This window comes from Mauremys reevesii, linkage group 22, assembly GCF_016161935.1.
Source record: "Mauremys reevesii isolate NIE-2019 linkage group 22, ASM1616193v1, whole genome shotgun sequence".
In the NCBI taxonomy this organism is placed as follows: domain Eukaryota; kingdom Metazoa; phylum Chordata; order Testudines; family Geoemydidae; genus Mauremys; species Mauremys reevesii.
In genome coordinates this window covers 22,382,156-22,400,467 of record NC_052644.1, presented here as the reverse complement: position 1 = coordinate 22,400,467, position 18,312 = coordinate 22,382,156, and the positions used below count along the sequence as shown (strand labels likewise).

The following is an 18,312-nucleotide window of genomic DNA, read 5'->3' as shown; positions in this document are numbered from 1 at the left end:
GCTTCTTGCCCTGGAGACAGTCTGCTCCCAGAAAGGGGGCTCCCCCCCCGAGTCCCGCCTGGCTTCGTGGGGAGCAGCCCCAGAGCTTTGCCCGGGGACTCCGGGGCAACGACGTCTCCGGGCTAGAGAGCAGGGCGGGGGGCGGGGGGGCATCGGCCCCTTTAGGGGGTGGAGGCCCCGGGGGGTCCGGAGCACGGGGACTCCCTGAGGGGGCCCACGGCAGAGACGGACACGTATCACCCCTGTCCCGATTTTTCACCCTCACTGTCTCGACACCCTAACTCGCTGCCTGTTTCACTTTAAAAACGGCAAAAAATAGCCCCCTCCCCTTGCCCTTCTTACGAGGCGTCTGGACGTTTCGTCTCCTCGCCGGGATCGATACGGTGGCTTTGAGCTGCTTCGCTCTTGCAAGTCCAGGGGCTCCGGGCTGCTGGCCCCGGGGTCCCCAGGGACAGGTCTCTCCGCCACTAGGGGACCTTTCCCCCGAGAACCCCCTGGAACATTTCGTGAACCCCAGTTTGGGAACCCCCGGGCTCCTGCCGACTAAGAAACCTTCTGTTTTGCGACGCTGGCGGAGGCGAGTTTGGGGAGCTCACGGCGGGAACCGGGGGGGCTGAGCGGCCCGAGGTCGGTCCCGGGAGGCTCCCCCTAGCAGAGTGGGCCCGGAGGGGAGTCACGCCGAAGAGGGTCCTGGCTGGGTCCAGAGCCCCGAGCCTCTGACCTCCGGGCCAGCGGGGAAGTTGTGTGAGACGCTGTGGGGGCCACTGGTGGGGGGAATTGTGGGGGATTCTGTGGAGCACTGGCAGGGGTTGTGGGGGATGCTGTGAGGCCCTATGGGGCACTGGCTGTGGGGCGCTGGTGGGGGAGTTATGGGGGGCACTGTGGGGGGCTGGCACTCACGTCCGTTTGAAGGCCTGGAGCACATTGTCACTCTCCTCCGTCCGTGGGGCTGGGAAAGAGGGATGGGGACAGCATGACACCTGCTCCAGCCCCCATGATCCCCCCCCGCACATATACCGCCTCTGCTCTGGGGGCATGTCCCTGCTCAGGGTGAGGTCCGGGGGTCTCCCCAGCCTTGGGGGGACTCTGGGGGGTGTCTTGCCCTGGGGCAGTTTTGGGGGTGTCCCTGCCCTGGGTTGGCCCAGCCCTGGCAGGGTTTGGTGTCTCCCCAGCCTGGAGGGTTCTGAGGGGGGTTGGGGTTTCCCCAGCTTGGGGCGGCTCTGGGGGGTTCAGGGTCTCCCCAGCCTGGGGGCTCTAGGGGCGTGTCCCTGCCCTGGGGGGTCCCTGCCCCCCGGCTCACCCTCCACGTCGATGTTGAAGGTGCAGATGTCGCTCTTCTCCTTGCCGGTCACCTCGCAGCGATAGTCGCCCCGGTCCCCGATCACCACCTTCCCGATGTGCAGCTCGAAGACGTACACCTGGGGGGGGGGGTCCGTCCATCTGTCCGTCCGCGGCTGCTCCCCCCGGCCCCGGGCTCTGGCGGGCGATCGACCCACAGGGACACCCACAAAGCCAGGGGACCCCCAGGCCGGGCGGGGCCCACGGGGGACAGAGGGGCTGGGCTGGGGGCGCTGGGAGGGGCTGGACCTGCAGCCGCAACCCCTGCTCGGACACCCCCGCTGCCGCTCCCCAGGCCCGGACACCCCCCTCCGGCCGCCCCAGGCCCGGACACCCCCAGGCCCGACACCCGCCCCGGCCGCTCCCCAAGCCCGGACACCCCCGCTCCGGCCGCCCCAGGCCCGGACACCCTCTGCCTCCGGCCGCTCCCAGGCCGGACACCCCTGCTCCGGCTGCTCCCCAGGCCCGGACACCCCCTCTGCCCGGCCGCTCCCAGGCCCGGACACCCCTCCCCCAGGCCCGGACACCCCCCCAGGCCCGCTGCTCCCAGGCCCGGACACCCCCCTGCCCGCCCTCCCCACCCGACGCCCTGCCCCCGCGCCCCCACCTTCTTCTCCTTGTCGAAGGTCTCCTTGAACTGGAAGCGGAGGCCGCTCTTGATGCCCAGCTCCAGCCACTTCCCCTTGAACCACTTCACGCCCGGCCGGGCCGAGAGCTGGGAGCCGTCCACGTGCACCTGGACCGCCACCTCCTTCCTGGGGGCGCGGGGCACTCAGCGCCCCGCCCGCAGCAGCCCCGGCCGGGCCCCGACACCCCGGCCGGGCCCCGCACCCCGACACCCCCGCCCGCAGCAGCCCCGGCCGCCCCGACACCCCGCCCGCAGCCCCGCCTGGCCCCGGACACCCCGGCCGGGCCCCTGCACCCGACACCCCGCCCGCAGCACCCGACACCCGCAGCCCCGGCTGCCGACACCCCGCCCGCAGCCGGCTGGGCCTCCGCACCCCGACACCCCTGCCCGCAGCCGGCTGGGCCCCGCACCCTGCACCCCAGCCCCGGCAGCCCGGCTGGGCCCCCGACACCCCCGCCTGCAGCCCCGGCTGGGCCCCTGCACCCGACACCCCCGCCCGCAGCCCCGGCTGGGCCCCTGCACCCCGACACCCCCGCAGCCCCGGCCGAGCCCTCCGTACCCTGACACCCCCGCCCGCAGCCCCGGCCGACACCCCAGGCCGCAGCAGCCCCGGGCCCTGCACCCCGACACCCCGCCCGCAGCCCCGGCCGAGCCCCCTTAACCAGACACCCCCGCAGCCCCGGCCGGCCCCACGTACCCCGACGCCCGCCCGCCCGCCGCAGGCAGCCCTGCCCCACCCTCCGGCCGGGGCCCACATCCCCGACATCCCCTCGCCCGCCGCAGGCAGCCCTCCCGTCCGGCCGGAGCCCCCATCCCTGATTCCCCGCAGGAAGCCCCGCCCCCTCCCTCGACACCCCCCCGCCCGCTGGCTTCAGGCAGCCCCCGCCCCTTCCCTCTCCGGCCGGAGCCACCTCATCCTCCGACACCCCCCCCCCACCTGCCCGCCGGCCTCAGGCAGCCCCCGCCCCCTCCGACCGGAGCCCCCCGCCCGCCGGAGCCCCCCATCCCCTGATCCCCTCTGGACAGTGACCCCGATCTCCTGACCCCCTCTGGCTGGAGCCCCCCCACTCCCGTCTGGCCAGCATCCCCGGATTCCCCAACACCCCCCACCCCCCAGACCTACCGCACTCCACAAGCACATGGCCTGGCTTCTGCAGGAACAGGCTGGGGGGCTCCTCCGGCTTGTCCTGGGGCTTAGCGCCTGCGGGAGACGGGGGTCAGGACAGGCTGCCTGGGGCTGCAGCGCAGCGGAGGGGGTCCGGGGCTGCGGGGGTGCTGGGAGATCCCAGGGGCTGGGACGTAGCCGGGGGGGACGGGGCCCGTCTGGGTGCCGGGTTCCCGGGCGCTGGGACGTAGCCGGGGGGGACGGGGCCCGTCTGGGTGCCGGGTTCCCGGGCGCTGGGACGTAGCCGGGGGGGACGGGGCCCGTCTGGGTGCCGGGTTCCCGGGCGCTGGGACGTAGCCGGGGGGGACGGGGCCCGTCTGGGTGCTGGGTTCCCGGGGGCTGAGATGTAGCGGGGACGGGCCCGTCTGGGTGCCGGGTTCCCGGGCTGGGACGAGCGGGGGACGGGCGCGTCTGGGTGCCGGGTTCCCGGTGCTGGGATGTAGCCGGGGGACGGGCGCGTCTGGGTGCCGGATCCCGGCGCTGGGACGTAGCCGGGGACGGGCGCGTCTGGGTGCCGGGTTCCCGGCGCTGGGATGTAGCGGGGGGGACGGGGCGCGTCTGGGTGCCGGGTTCCTGGGGGCTGGGACGTAGCGGGGGGGACGGGGCCCGTCTGGGTGCCGGGTTCCCGGGCGCTGGGACGTAGCCGGGGGGGAGGGGGCCCGTCTGGGTGCCGGGTTCCCGGGCGCGGGGACGTATCTGGGGGGACGGGGCCCGTCTGTGTGCCGGGTTCCCGGCGCTGGGACGTAGCCGGGGACGGGCGCGTCTGGGTGCGGGGTTCCCGGGGTCTGGGATGTCGCGGGGGGGACGGGCGCGTCTGGGTGCCGGGTTCCCGAGCGCTGGGATGTAGCGGGGGGGACGGGGCGCGTCTGGGTGCCGGGTTCCCGGGCGCTGGGATGTAGCGGGGGGGGGGGACGGGGCCCGTCTGGGTGCTGGGTTCCCGGGGGCTGAGATGTAGTGGGGGGACGGGGCACGTCTGGGTGCCGGGTTCCCGGGGCCTGGGCTATCAATGCCAGGAGTGGGGGATGTTCTCTGCCAGGGGCGCATGCGAAGGCCGCGTCCCGTCCCAGACCCGCTCACCCTCTGGGTGCTGCTCCACTGGGGCTTCTGAAAGGAAACCAGGATTTGGATCAGCCAGAAACGCAGTATCCAGTCGCCCCCCCCCCACAATCACAGCCCCCCCCAAACCCAGTGCTTGGCACTGCCCCCAGCGGGACGAAGTGGGTGTGTGGGGGGGGGGGGGTGTTTCCCCTGCGTGTGTAACGATGGGGGAGAGGGGGTGTCACGGAGTGTCGGGGAGACCAGGACCTGCACCCCCGGCTTCCTGCCGTTCACCACGACTCTCAGGCAGCCGGTAACACAGCAGGAACACGGTCCCAGACAGGCCTTGCAGGTGCAGACCACGGGACCCCCTCAGTCAGCTCCCTCTTGGGGGGTGGGGACCCCAGATCCAGGCTCTGGGCCTCGCCCCGTCTCCCCAGCCAGCTCCAAACAAACTCCCTCCAGCCGCCTCCCTCAGCCTCCCCCCGGCCCCTCCTCCAGCCTTTGTCCAGTTCCCGGGTTCTCATGGTGCTCAGGTATCGCCCCTCAAGGAAAGTCTCCCATCCCCCAATGCAGCCAGTCCCAGCAAAACTCCCCTGCAACCTTCCCAGGTCAATACCCCCCACTCAGGATTCAAAGAAAACATCAAGAACATTCCCAGTTCGTCACGGGGGCGGACAGGAAGGCGCTGGGCCGGAGTGGGGAGTGTTCACCTGGGAGTGGTGCAGGGGAGTTTCACTAGTTTATTGTTTTCTGCTAACACGGGGTGTGCCTCAGTTTCCCCGGGGTGCTGCACCAGTACTAGGTGGGGACGGGAAACAAGGGGGTGACTTCGCTGCGGGGTGATACCTGACGGCCAGTGGGGAAAGGGCCGCGGTTTCCCTGTAACCTGAGCCCAGGAGGGGGCTGGCGCCAGGCGACACCTTCTGCCCGGGAACCTGGACAAAGGCTGGAGGAGGGGCCGGGGTGGGGTGGCTGGGGGAGGCAGGGGGAAGGGGTTTCAGTTTGGGGCTCGCTGGGGAGATGGGAGAGGCCCAGAACCGGAGTCTGGGGTCCCCATCCCCCAAGAGGGACCTGACTGAGGGGTCCCGTTTCCTGTACCCACAAGCTCTGTGTTGGGCTGTTCCTGTCGGCTAATAAACCTTCTGTGTTCCCGGCCGGCTGAGAGTCCCGGTGCAAGGCAGGAAGTGGGGGGTGCAGGGCCCCGACTCCCCCACACTCTGTGACAGGCGCCCGGTCTATGGGTGGGGCTGAGGTCTCCGGCCCTGCAACAAAATGCCCAGGGTGCTTCCAGCGGCCACGCCGGAGGCGCGGTTTGGGTGGGTGGGAAAAGGGGTCAGAGCCGGGCCCTGGACGGATCCTTTCGACGCAGCCGAATCAGCAAGTTAAGCGGGTCGAGGTTCGGGTCCCGGTTTTATATTACGGCCCCCCCCTTTCCCGTGCGCCCGCTGGGATCTCGCCTCTCCCCCAAATCACCGTTGGCTTGTTTTCACCGCGAAGCGCCCTGAGAGCGGGGTGGGAAGCGTCACCCCCCCAAGATCCCCCCCAGCCCAGCCCCAGCTCTGACCTTTGGGGGGTTCTGGGGCCTCTTTCTTCTCCTCTTTCTTCTTCTCCTCTTTCTTCTTCTCTTTCTTTTCGGCAGCTGGTGGCAGAGACGTGGAAAAAGAAGGTCAAACGGGCTGGCTGGAGTCAACGCAGGGGGAGGCCGAATGACCTGGGCTAGCCGGGAGTCCGGCTGGATTGTCCCGTCCGGCCTGGAGCCCCGGGGCTCTGCTCAAACCCGTTCTCATCGCCAGGCCCGGCTGCCTGGTGCCCAAGAGTTGCAAAAGAACCGGCCGAGGAGCTCGGCTGTTAATCCTTCCCAAACCCGGGGCGATTCCACCGGGGTGGAGGTCTGCTAAAGGGGGCCGGGCTATTCCGGTTACCCCGCCGGCAAGCCCAGGGAGCTCACGGAACGGCTCTTTGGGACTCTGTCAAACTATTAGTCCGGCCGGGGCGGGTTGGCTCGTAGCCAGGCCAGCTGCTGTCTTTGGCCAGGGCTGCGGCGCTGGCTGGTAAAGGGATCTGTGTTCCCAGCGGAGACTTGACTTTCTCCGGCGGGCGTGATTGGGCTCCCAGCCTGCCCCTCGGCGAGCGGAGCCGTTTCGAGCGGTGACCCCCCCCACACACAGGGGCTCGGCTCTGGGGCCCTCGCTAGTTATCGCTTTATTAACGAGCTGGAGGTGAGGTGTGCAGAGGACGCACCGACTGGAGTGGGGGGGCACAGCGAGGAGGACGGGTTGGGGTTACAACCACCAGAATGGCCTTTAATACACACAAATGCAGGTGGGGGGAGGGAGACTTGGGGGCTCCGTGGCCTGGGGTGCAGCTCAGCTGGCAGATAGCTAAGGGGCTAAGACCCGGCTTTGGGGCGAGACTGATGGGGGTCTGGGGCCCTGCAAACCCCGGCTGGGGGCCCCGCAGACAGAACCAGGCTCTCCCAGGGGGCTGGCTCGGGAGGATCAGCCGGGCAGAGCTCCCGGGGGCAGCAGAGGGGGCTCAGGGGCCCTGCAGGCAGAGCGGGACCCCCCAGGGGTCTGGCACTGACGGTGCCACCCAGGGCTGGGCCAAAGCTGGGCTGCAGCCCTGAGCCTGTGCATGTGGGGCACAGACACACCCCTCCATCCACACCCCTCCATCTATCCACCCCTTGCCATCTAGCCACCCTTCCATCCACCCATCCACCCATCCATCCACCCCTCCATCTATCCATCCCTCCATCCATCCACTCCTCCACACCTCTATCCATCCCTCCACCCCTCGCCATCTATCCACCCTTCCATCCACCCATCCATCCATCCACCCCTCCATCCACACCTCCGCACCTCTATCCATCCATCCCTCTCTCCATCCATCCATCCATCCACATCCCTCTATCCATCCCTCCATCCCTCTAGGCATCCCTCCAGCCAGTCCCTCCCTCCATCCATCCACCCCTCTATCCATCCCCATCCACTCCCCCATCTCTCTATCCCCATCCACCCCCACCCCACCCCCAGCCCCTCTGGCTTATAACCTGGTCACGCCCCACACCTGCTGGGACCCCAGCCCCCGCCCCTACCCGCCCCGTCACTGGCAGGATGTTCCCCCCCCCCCCCCGCCCCCGGGCAGCTGCCCGGCTCCCCTGCCCCGAGGTGCGAACACGTCTCCCGGGGGTGCTAATCTGAGCGACAGAGGCAGCAATTACCTGCTATGTAGGGCCAGGAGGCTGGGCGGGGGGGGGGGGCTGGGCCTACCCGGCAGGGGGGAGCAGCACCTGGCCCCCCCAGCTCTGCCAGCCCTCCCATGCGCTGACTCCGGCATTCCAGCTGCTCCCGATAAAGCCGGGCCTCTGACCACCTCCGCGACCCCCCCTAATATAGCCCTGGCCGGCCCGCTCCCAGCAGGAATAGCCGGGCCCAGCTGTCGTCCCTGGGAGCCAGCCCAGCGGGAGCTGCCACTCAGCGCTGCAGGGAGAAGGGCAGCAGGCCTGGGGGGCGGGGGGAGCCCCCTGCCCCACTCCCCCCCGCCCCGGGCCGCCTTCCTACCCCGCGCCACCCCAGAGGTGGCTGCATCGCAGGGGCCCTGTTTAAACAGCCCTCCCGCTGCAGAGGGGCCGCCTCTCTGGGCCCAGAGGGGTCTCAGCCCTGGGTCCCCGTGTACCCAGTCCCTGCGCACCACCCCAGAGGTGGCTGCATCTCCACCCTATCAATGCACAGTCTCCATCCAGCCTTCCCTGGGAGTTTCTGGCCTTTAGCAGGACTTGACCTCCCCACCCCCTGCCCTCGCCACCTTTCTCGCTCCCTGCAGGTCAGACACTAGACCCGGACTCCTGGGTTCATTCCCCGCTCTGCCCCACACAGCCCGGGCAAGTCGCTTTGCCGCTCCCTGACTCAGTTTCCCCCATTTAAAAATCTCCCTCGACCGGGAGCGCATCAGGGCAGGGGCTGGGTCTCCCGCTGGGTGTGACAAGGGCCCTGAACTTGGGGGGGGGGGTCGATCTGTGCAGCGCCCCCCCCCAATCACAGTGGGAAGGGCTGGATCCCGGTGGGTCTCTTCTCCCCAGCGCTGGGGGGGGGCAGACGGGCAGCAGGATTTGATTTAGCACCTGCACCTGGGGGCCCCCCCAAGCGTGTGGCTTTTCCCGGCCCCGTCTCACGTTGCAGCTGGGGGGCACCGTGCCCTACTAGGGGCAGGGAGCGAGCGGGATGCGCTGAAAGGGGGGTGGGGGGGTTATAATTAGCCACTGGCTCGGGACCCCCCCACCCGCCCGCGCCGGAGGAGTAACCGGACCCCGGCCCGGAGGAAAAGCACCTGGGCTCAGCACATCGGCGGGCGGCCCCTCAGCTCCCCCCCCGCCGGTGGGGGGGGGCAGGTGCTAAGCTCTGAAATCCCTCCCCCCCCATCCCCTGTGGGGGGCAGAGAAACACACACACACCCCGACCCAGAGACAGAGCCCCAGACCCAGCCGGACACCTGGCCAGGCCGGGCCGCGGGGAAAGGTCGCCACAGCCCCCTACACCCCACCCGGCACGTGTGTGGGACACACACCCCAATACACACACACACACCCCTACACACACACACCCCGCCAGGCACGTGTGTGGGACACACACCCCTACACACACACACCCCACCAGGCATGTGTGTGGGACATACACCCCAATACACACACACACCTCCAGCACGGAGCACACGGCCCTGCATGAGGGGGACACACCCCAATACACACACACACACACACACACACACACACACACACGGCCACGCACGGAGCACATGGCCCTGTGTGAGTGACACACACCTCAAGACACAGACACAGACAAATCCCTCCAGGCATGTGTGAGGGACACCCCCCCCCACACACACACACACCCCTCCAGGCACAGAGCACACGGCCCTGTGTGATGGACACACACACACACACACACACACACGCATCCCACTATCCCCAGCCCCAGCGCAGGGCACACAGACAACACAGCCCAGCCGGCCCCCCGGCCCCCCACCCCCAACACACCAGCTGTTTGGCACAGAGCCCCCCCCAGGCTGTGAGAGTCCCCCCAACAGAGACACTGACACCCCAACTCACAAACCCTCTGAGCTAAGCCCACCCCAGCAGTCCAGCCAGTGGGGTGTGGAGGGGTCTCTGGGTACCTCCTGCCCCCCACCCCCCCGATGAGGGCAGCCCTGGGGCCACAGACCCAGTGGAGCATTTCGCGGGGGGAGGGCAGGAATTCACGCAGCAGCCTCCCCCCCCCGGCTCCCCACAGCGTCCCCCCCCACCTCCCACCCGCTGGGAGAGGCCGGGGCTGGAGCAGCTGGCAGCCCCTCCCCCACAACCAGCGCGCTCCCCCTGCTCCCCCCATCTCCTGGCTGCACCCCCCAAGCTTGGACTGCCAAGGGGGGTCCCTGCCCTGTCACCCCCCCACCCAGCCCTGGCACCATCCCCCTCAGAGACAGGCTGCCCCAATGGGGTGTCAACCTTGGCCTGTGCCCCCCATGCAGGGGGCACCCCCACAGCCTGTGTATTCAGGGTCAGTGCCCGCCCCCACCCCGGTGTGTGGGTGGGGGGCACCCAGGAGCTTACCAGCTTGCTTAGGCTCAGGCATGGCTGCACCCTGTCTGCGTGGGCCGGGCGACGCCGTCTCCCCGGGGAGCGCCCGGCCAGGGGCCTTTAAAGCAGGGGGGCCCCCCCTCTGGGATGGGGGGGCAGCCAAGGAGCTGTCACCTGACCCCAGGCCCCCGGCCAAATTCCTGATCCCTGCCATCAACTGCTTTAAATCCCAGGCTTGGCCTTGGGAGAAACAGCCGGGTGGGGGGATGGAGCCTGGGGCCGGCAGGGACGTGGGGTGATCGGGGGGGGGGGGGGCAGGACTAGAACACGCCAGATACACCCCCACCTCCAAGTCACCATGCTTAGGGGGGAGGGAATGGGGTCCAGGGTCTGCCCCACCGGGGGCACCGGCTCCCACCTGGGCCCCAGGGCAGGGACTGGCTGGGTCGGGGGGCAGGGACTGGGGCAGGGGCCTGTCCCCTCCGGGGGGCGCCGGCTCCCACCCGGCCCCAGGGCAGGGACTGGCTGGCTCAGGGGGGCAGGGACTGGGGCAGGGGCCTGTCCCCACCAGGGGGCGCCGGCTCCCACCCGGCCCCAGGGCAGGGACTGGCTGGCTCAGGGGGGCAGGGACTGGGGCAGGGGCCTGTCCCCACCAGGGGGCGCCGGCTCCCACCCGGCCCCAGGCTGCAGTACCCAGGGGGGCAGGCCGGGGTACGACCGTCCCCTGGGCGCCCCCCTCCCCGCTCTGAAGCCCGTGAAACCCGAGCCGAGCGCCACGTCCCTTCGTCCGTCAGCGCCGGGATCAAGGGCCCGGGGCAGGCCGGCGAGCTGGTAATTCCAAGGCACCTCGGCCATCTGCTGCCTAATCCCCGGGCTGGGGGCCAGGATACGCCGCATGCCGCAGGGTGGGGGGGGGTCTCTGTGTACCCAGCCCCCGTGCCCCACCCCAGAGCCAGCCGCATCCCAGCACCGGGCGAGGGGTCCCCGGAGACCCAGCCCCCGTGCCCCACCCCAGAGCCAGCTGCATCCCAGCACCGGGCGAGGGGTCCCTGTACACCCAGCCCCCGCACCCCACCCCAGAGCCAGCCGCATCCCAGCACTGGGCGCCCAGCCCCCGCGCCCCACCCCAGAGCCAGCCGCATCCCAGCACCGGGTGAGGGGTACCCGTACACCCAGCCCCCGTGCCCCACCCCAGAGCCAGCCGCATCCCAGCACCGGGCGCCCAGCCCCCGCGCCCCACCCCAGAGCCAGCCGCATCCCAGCACCGGTGAGGGGTCCCGGACACCCAGCCCCGCGCCCCACCCCAGAGCCAGCTGCATCCCAGCACTGGGCGAGGTCCCCACACCCAGCCCCGTGCCCCACCCCAGAGCCAGCCGCATCCCACCACCGGGCGAGGGGTACCCGTACACCCAGCCCCCGCGCCCCACCCCAGAGCCCGCCGCATCCCACCACCGGGCGAGGGGTCCCCGTACACCCAGCCCCCGCGCCCCACCCCAGAGCCAGCCGCATCCCAGCACCGGGCGAGGGGTCCCCGTACACCCAGCCCCCGTGCCCCACCCCAGAGCCAGCCGCATCCCAGCACCGGGCGAGGGGTACCCGTACACCCAGCCCCCGCGCCCCACCCCAGAGCCAGCTGCATCCCAGCACTGGGCGAGGGGTCCCCGTACACCCAGCCCCCGCACCCCACCCCAGAGCCAGCCGCATCCCAGCAGTGGGCGCCCAGTCCCCGCGCCCCACCCCAGAGCCAGCCACGGCTCAGCACCGGGTGAGGGGTCCCCGTACACCCAGCCCCCGCTCCCCACCCCAGAGCCAGCCGCATCCCAGCACTGGGCGCCCAGCCCCCGCGCCCCACCCCAGAGCCAGCCGCGGCTCAGCACCGGGTGAGGGGTCCCCGGATACCCAGCCCCCACGCCCCACTCCAGAGCCAGACGCATCCCAGCACCGGGCGAGGGGTCCCCGTACACCCAGCCCCCGAGCCCCACCCCAGAGCCAGCTGCATCCCAGCACCTATTTTTTAAGAAGATTTTATTAGGAATTTACAAAATTATACAGACTCGATCGCTTAAAAAAAAAAAAAAAAAGACCTGATTTTATACAAACTCTGAGGTGCCCGTGCGGAACATTAAATATACACCCGACTCTCTGTATTCACCCCCCCAGGGGCCGAATCCTCGCAGAGAGAATTTAAAATGAGCTCTGGCCAGAGCCAAGGACAGAACCCAGGAGTCCTGCCTCCCAGCCCCGCCAAATCCACTAGGCCCCACTCCCCTCCCAGAGCCAAGGAGAGAACCCAGGAGTCCTGCCTCCCAGCCCCGCCAATCCACTAGGCCCCACTCCCCTCCCAGAGCCGGGGAGAGAACCCAGGAGTCCTGCCTCCCAGCCCCGCCAATCCACTAGGCCCCACTCCCCTCCCAGAGCCAAGGAGAGAACCCAGGAGTCCTGCCTCCCAGCCCCGCCAATCCACTAGGCCCCACTCCCCTCCCAGAGCCAAGGAGAGAACCCAGGAGTCCTGCTTCTCAGCCCCATCCCCCCCCCCAAATCCATTAGGCCCCACTCCCATCCCAGAGCCAGGGAGAGAACCCAGGAGTCCTGACTCCCAGGCCCGCTCCCCCAAATCCATTAGGCCCCAGTCCCCTCCCAGAGCCGGGGAGAGAACCCAGGAGTCCTGGTTCCCAGCCCCACCCCCCCTAATCCATTAGGCCCCACTCCCCTCCCAGAGCCGGGGAGAGAACCCAGGAGTCCTGGCTCCCAGCTCCCCTGCTCTAACCGCTAGCCCCCACTCCCCTCCCAGAGCCGGGGAGAGAACCCAGGAGTCCTGGCTCCCAGCTCCCCTGCTCTAACCGCTAGCCCCCACTCCCCTCCCAGAGCCGGGGATGGAACCCAGGCGTCCTGGCTCCTGGGGAGAGCTCTGTGGGGCGGCTTTGGGGGTGGGGGGCCAGTCCGTTCCCAGCGCCCCCCGCAGGGCAGCTCAGTGCACTGTCCAGTCCCGCCGCCCGGGGCCCTACGAAGGGGCGTTGGCGCCCGGCGGCCCCAGCAGCGCCTGGCCGAACTGGTAGGTCAGTTTCTTCTTGACCTTGCGGATCTCGCCCGTCTTGCCGTAGTTGCGCAGGGCCCGGGCCATCTTCTGGTAGGTCATGGCCTTGCGGTTCCCCTTCTGCCGCCCCCAGCGGTGGGCCAGCAGCTCCTTGTGCTTGGAGGAGAACTGGAAGACGCCGGCCTCGCGCTCCACCCACCACACGCACTCCCGCATGGCGCCGCGTCGCAGCAGGTCCAGCAGGAACTGATAGAGCCGCAGCTTCCGCCGGGAGCCTGCGGGGAGCAGGGCGTCAAGGGGGGCTGGGGCGGGGCCGCGGCGACGGGGCGGGACGTGCCCACGGGCGGGGGACGGGACGTGCCCACAGGCAGGGGACGGGCGGGACGTGCCCAGGGACGGGGCAGGGGCGGGACGTGCCCACAGGCGGGGGACGGGCGGGACGTGCCCAGGTCCCGGGGCGGGGACGGGACGCGTGCCCACAGGCAGTGGGGACAGGGCGGGGACGTGCCCACGGGCGGGGGGACGGGGACGTGCCCACGGGCGGGGGGACGGGGACGTGCCCAGGTGCTGGAGACGTGGAGCAGGACGTGCCCACGGGCGGGGGGACGGTGACTTGCCCCGGTGCTGGAGAGGTGGAGCTGGACGTGCCCACGGGCTGGGGGACGGGGCGGGGACGTGCCCAGGTCCCAGGGGCAGGGGGACGGGGACGTGCCCACAGGCGGGGACGGGCGGACGTGCCCAGGTCCCGGGCGGGGGACGGGACGTGCCCACAGGCAGGGGACGGGCGGGACGTGCCCAGGTCCCGGGGCGGGGGACGGGACGTGCCCACAGGCGGGGGACGGGCGGGACGTGCCCAGGTGCTGGGGCGGGGACGGGACGTGCCCAGGTGCTGGAGACGTGGAGCAGGATGTGCCCAGGTGCTGGGGTAGAGAACGGGACGTGCCCACAGGCGGGGCGGGGACGTGCTGAGGTGCTGGGGGTAGAGAACGGGACGTGCCCACAGGCGACGGGCCGGGGCGGGACGTGCCCAGGTGCTGGGGCGGGGACAGGGACGTGCCCAGATGCTGGAGACGTGGAGCAGGACGTGCCCACAGGCAGGGAGACGGGGCGGGGACGTGCCCAGGTCCCGGGGGGGGGGGGACGGGGACGTGCCCACAGGCGGGGCGGGACGTGCCGAGGTGCTGGGGCGGGGACAGGGACGTGCCCACAGGCGGGGGACGGACACGCCCAGGGGCCGGGGACGTGCCCAAGGGCTGGGGGACCGGGACGTGTCTACGGGCCAGGAAGGACGGGATGGGCTCGTGTCTACGGGCGGGGGGGAGTTGGGGGGGACACGTCTACGGGCCAGGAAGGACGGGATGGGCTCGTGTCTACGTGCTGGGGGAGTTGGGGGACACATGTCTACGGGCCAGGAGGGATGGGACAGGGACATGGCCACGGGCTGCGGGGGGTAGACGAGGTCGTGTCCACGTGCCGGGGTGGTGGGACGGGGTCGTGTCTACAGGCGGAGGGGTTGTGTCCATGTGCCGGGTGGGATGGGGGGGGCGTGGGAGACGGGGTCACATCCGCATACCAGGCAGGATGCGGGGGTCACATACATGTACTGGGGAGGATGTGGCCGGGAGGGGACGATAGGGTCACCCCCGCGTACCGGGCGGGATGTGTGTGTGGGGGGGGCGGATGATGGGGGTCACCTCCACGTCCCAGGTGAGACATGGGGGGTGACAGGGTCCTGGCCATTCCCCCACGGGCCGGGAGCTGGGCACGTGGGGCACCCGCCCAGCTGGCACCTACCCGCCTCGTAGCCGGGCGACCCCTCCGCCGAGAGGTTCTCGTCTGAGTCGCTGTCGGACACCTCCAGGGCCGGGCTCTCCAGGGGGAACTCCTCGTCCTCGGAGACCGGGGGGCTGGCCAGGGCGCCGGCCGGGGGGCAGGCCCCGTAGGGGGCACAGGGCTGCAGGGAGCAGGAGAAGGCGTTAACGGGCCCAGCAAGGGGAACGTGCCTGGGGCAGCCCACAGAAAACCTTCCCTGCCCCCCATCCCAGCCCCCCCTTCCCTGCCCCCCCCCACTTCCCCCAGCTGGGACCTCTTCAGTGAAGCCCCTCACATAGGGCACACAAATCTGCCACCCAGAGGACACCCCCCCCCATACCCTGCTCTAACCACTAGACCCCACTCCCTGCCCAGAGCCGGGGAGAGAACCCAGGAGTCCTGGCTCCCAGTCCCGCCTGCTCTAACCACCAGCCCCCACTCCCCTCTCAGAGCCAGGGAGAGAACCCAGGAGTCCCGGCTCCCAGCCCCCCCACTCTAACCATTACACCGCACTCCCCTCCCAGAGCCGGGGAGAGAACCCCGGAGTCCCGGCTCCCAGCCAGCCTGCCCCAGGCAGTGCCCCTCACCTGGGTGCTGTAGTTGTCCACTGGGAGGTGGCTCTGCCCCGGTGGCGCCCCCTCCAGGCTGTAGACGGCCTCCAGCGAGAGCTGCGGGTAGAGGCCAGGCGTGTAGGAGACCTGGACATTCTGCAGTGGGGCCAGCTGCCCCGAATCGAAGGCCTCGTAGCCAAGATCCTGTAGCTCCAGCCAGTTCACAACAGGATCTGCCAAGCAATGGGGGTGGGGGGGCAGCATGAGAAAGGGAGAGAACCCAGGAGTCCTGGCTCCCAGCCCCCCTGCTCTAACCACTAGGCCCCACTCCCCTCCCAGAGCCAGGGAGAGAACCCAGGAGTCCTGCCTCCCAGCCCCCCTGCTCTAACCACTAGGCCCCACTCCCCTCCCAGAACCAGGGAGAGAACCCAGGAGTCCTGCCTCCCAGCCCCCCTGCTCTAACCACTAGACCCCACTCCCCTCCCAGAGCCGGGGAGAGAACCCAGGAGTCCTGGCTCCCAGGCCCCCTGCTCTACCCACTGGACCCCACTCCCCTCCCAGAGCCAGGGAGAGAACCCAGGAGTCCTGGCTCCCAGCCCCCCTGCTCTACCCACTGGACCCCACTCCCCTCCCAGAGCCGGGGAGAGAACCCAGGCGTCCGGTGCCCAGATGTGGGGGGCCCGGGGGGCAGGAAGCCCAGAGAAAGGCCCTTTGTGCCCCTCGGGCCTGCGGGGCTGGAAATACGCAAATCCCCGAGCCAGGTAATTTGCATGATGCCTGGACCTGCCCCTTCCCCTCCCCTCATGGGGGGGAGCCGTGACGTCAGGGGGGAATCCCTGAGGCCCTGCCCCCTCTCCGCCAGGGGGCGCTGTGACGCGCCGGGGGAAACCCGTGGCGCCCCAGGGGGCAGGGTGAGCAGGTGGGAGATGGGGGGGGTCTCACCTGTGGGGCCCTCGGCGTCGCTCAGGTAGTGGGGGAAGCTGGGGGTCTGTTTGCAGGAATCCAGGTCATAGAAGCTGCCTTCGGGGTACTGGGGAGGGGCACAGAATGAGAGCAGCCGACCCCCCCTCGGAGTACCAGGACCCACACCCAGCCCCGACCCCGACCCCTACCCACTAGCCCCCACTCCCCTCCCAGAACCCAGGAATCCTGGCTCCCAACCCCCCACCCCCATCCGCTAGACCCCACTCCCCTCCCAGAGCCAGGATTGAACCCAGGAGTCCTGGCTCCCAGCCCCCCTGCACTAACCACTAGACCCCACTTCCCTCCCAAAGCCAGGATAGAACCCAGGCGTCCTGGCTCCCAGCCTCACCCTGCTCTAACCACTAGACCCCACTCCCCTCCCAGAGCCGGGAGAGAACCCAGGAGTCCTGGCTCCCAGCCCCCCTGCTCTAACCACTAGACCCCACTCCCCTCCCAGAGCCAGGGAGAGAACCCAGGAGTCCTGGCTCCCAGCACACCCTCTGCCTGGACCCCGGTCCTCTCCCACAGGCCAGACAGAACCCAGGAGTCCGGAGGGGAGGGGAGGGGTTTTCACCACAGACGATGTCTAAGGGGATGGGGTAGTGGGGGGGAGGGTGTCTGGGTTTTATGTAAATGAGGGGTGAAGGGAGCTGGGGCGGGGGGGGGCCGAGCTGTGGGGCAGAGGGGGACAGAGACAATTCGGGGGTGCAGGGGTCTTACCGTGTAGCCATAGTGGGACCCATCGAACCTGCGGGGACAGGGGGCAGGCAGGGGTTAAAGTGGGGGGTGGGGGTGGCACTGAACCCAGCCCCCCCAGCCCCACAGGGGGTCCAGCCCAGCCCTCCCCCCACCCCCAGCAGGTGGGAACAGCCCCAATCCCAGCCAGGGGGCAGAGCAGCTGCTGACAGTGCAGGGGCCTGGCCGGGGCGAGGGGGGGGGCAGCAGCCTGGCTGGGGGGGGGGGAGCTGGCAGGTGGAGCCCCCCCTTCACATGCAAATGAGTCGTCTCTGTTCCACTTTCCCCAGAGAGAGGAAATATTCAAATCCCCCCCCGAATTTGCATGGGGGAGAGAGAGAGAGTGAAGGAGGGGCACCTGCCACTGTGCTGGGGGGGCACCTGCCACTGTGCTGGGGGGGGCACACGCTTTGGTGCATGGGAAAAGACCCCCCCAAACCCTTCTGCATAGAGACCCCCCAGCAGTGCCCCTCACTATCCCTCCTCTGATTCACCCCCCCACACGTCAGCTGCAGGCCAGGGGCGGGGGGGGCTGACCTGTCTTTGGGGTCAGGACACTGGGCGGGGGGAAGAGGGGCCAGCCCCATTGACTTGCCCTGTGGGGAGGGACGCACCCCCCATGCTCCCTATCCCCGCCTGGCAGCTGCCCCACACCCAGCCCTGGGGCAGACCTGGCCAGACACCTCTGTCCTGCCGGGGTGAGGGCCAGGTGCCCCCCCCCCAAATATCACACCCGTCCCCCCACTCCCCGGAGGGGAGCCGGCGCCCCCCAGAGGGGACAGGCCCCGTTCCCTGCCCCCCTGAGCCCGCCAGTCCCTGCCCTGGGGCCAGATGGGAGCTGGTGCCCCCCGGAGGGGACAGGCCCCTGCCCCATTCTCCACCCCCCTGGGCCAGCCAGTCCCTGCCCTGGGGGTGGATGGGAGCTGGTGCCCCCCAGAGGGGACAGGCCCCATTCCCTGCCCCCCTGAGCCCGCCAGTCCCTGCCCTGGGGGTGGATGGGAGCTGGTGCCCCCTAGAGGGGACAGGCCCCAGGCCCCACTCTGCCCCCCCCCCCACTTACTGTGCCGATTCAAGTGCGAGCATCCTCGGGGCTGGGGGTGGGGGGATCTGTGCGCGCCTGGGGGGGATCGGGGCGTCTCTGCTCTGGCCAGCGGCTGCGACTCGGTTTTATTTGGCACGGAGGGGTGGCCAGCGGGGGCGGGGGTGAGCTCACAGCAGAAATCCCCCGGTGGGGCGGGGCTGAGCCTTGCACAATCAGACACTTGTGCCAGGAAAGAGAGAGGCACGGACCGACCGACGTGAGGGGGAGGGCATGGGAATGGGACTAGTTCCTCCCCCTGTGGCCATGGGATGGGGGGGTAAAGCCCAGAGGGGGTCCGTGCAGGGGGGCAGCCCAGTTCCCTGCTGCTGGCCCATGCCCCCCACCCCAGACACCCCACAATCCTGCCCCCTCAGGCAGGAGCCTGTTCACCA

At 70.0% G+C, this 18,312-nt stretch overlaps 2 protein-coding genes across 2 annotated transcripts in view; both read right to left on the bottom strand.

Annotated features, from left to right (window-relative positions):
* Nucleotides 1-9,845, bottom strand: part of MYBPC2 (myosin binding protein C2) — a 30,560-nt gene extending 20,715 nt beyond the window's left edge. The window contains exons 1-7 of the mRNA XM_039510199.1: nucleotides 9,778-9,845; nucleotides 5,737-5,811; nucleotides 4,209-4,235; nucleotides 3,090-3,167; nucleotides 1,946-2,094; nucleotides 1,301-1,418; nucleotides 901-949 (exon numbers count right to left, since the gene is read on the bottom strand). Of these exons, the coding sequence (XP_039366133.1) occupies nucleotides 901-949; nucleotides 1,301-1,418; nucleotides 1,946-2,094; nucleotides 3,090-3,167; nucleotides 4,209-4,235; nucleotides 5,737-5,811; nucleotides 9,778-9,799 (518 nt within the window). The 5' untranslated portion in view covers nucleotides 9,800-9,845. The remainder of the gene's footprint in view (nucleotides 1-900; nucleotides 950-1,300; nucleotides 1,419-1,945; nucleotides 2,095-3,089; nucleotides 3,168-4,208; nucleotides 4,236-5,736; nucleotides 5,812-9,777) is intronic.
* A 2,724-nt stretch (nucleotides 9,846-12,569) lies between these two features.
* SPIB (Spi-B transcription factor) lies at nucleotides 12,570-17,965 on the bottom strand. The gene is made up of 6 exons (XM_039510113.1): nucleotides 17,900-17,965; nucleotides 16,825-16,852; nucleotides 16,084-16,171; nucleotides 15,178-15,374; nucleotides 14,573-14,732; nucleotides 12,570-13,053 (listed from the first exon to the last, which is right to left on the bottom strand). The coding sequence occupies exons 1-6, from the start codon at nucleotides 17,920-17,922 to the stop codon at nucleotides 12,746-12,748; spliced, it is 804 nt and encodes a 267-aa protein (XP_039366047.1). The 5' UTR covers nucleotides 17,923-17,965; the 3' UTR covers nucleotides 12,570-12,745.
* Between the last annotated feature and the right edge of the window lie 347 nt (nucleotides 17,966-18,312).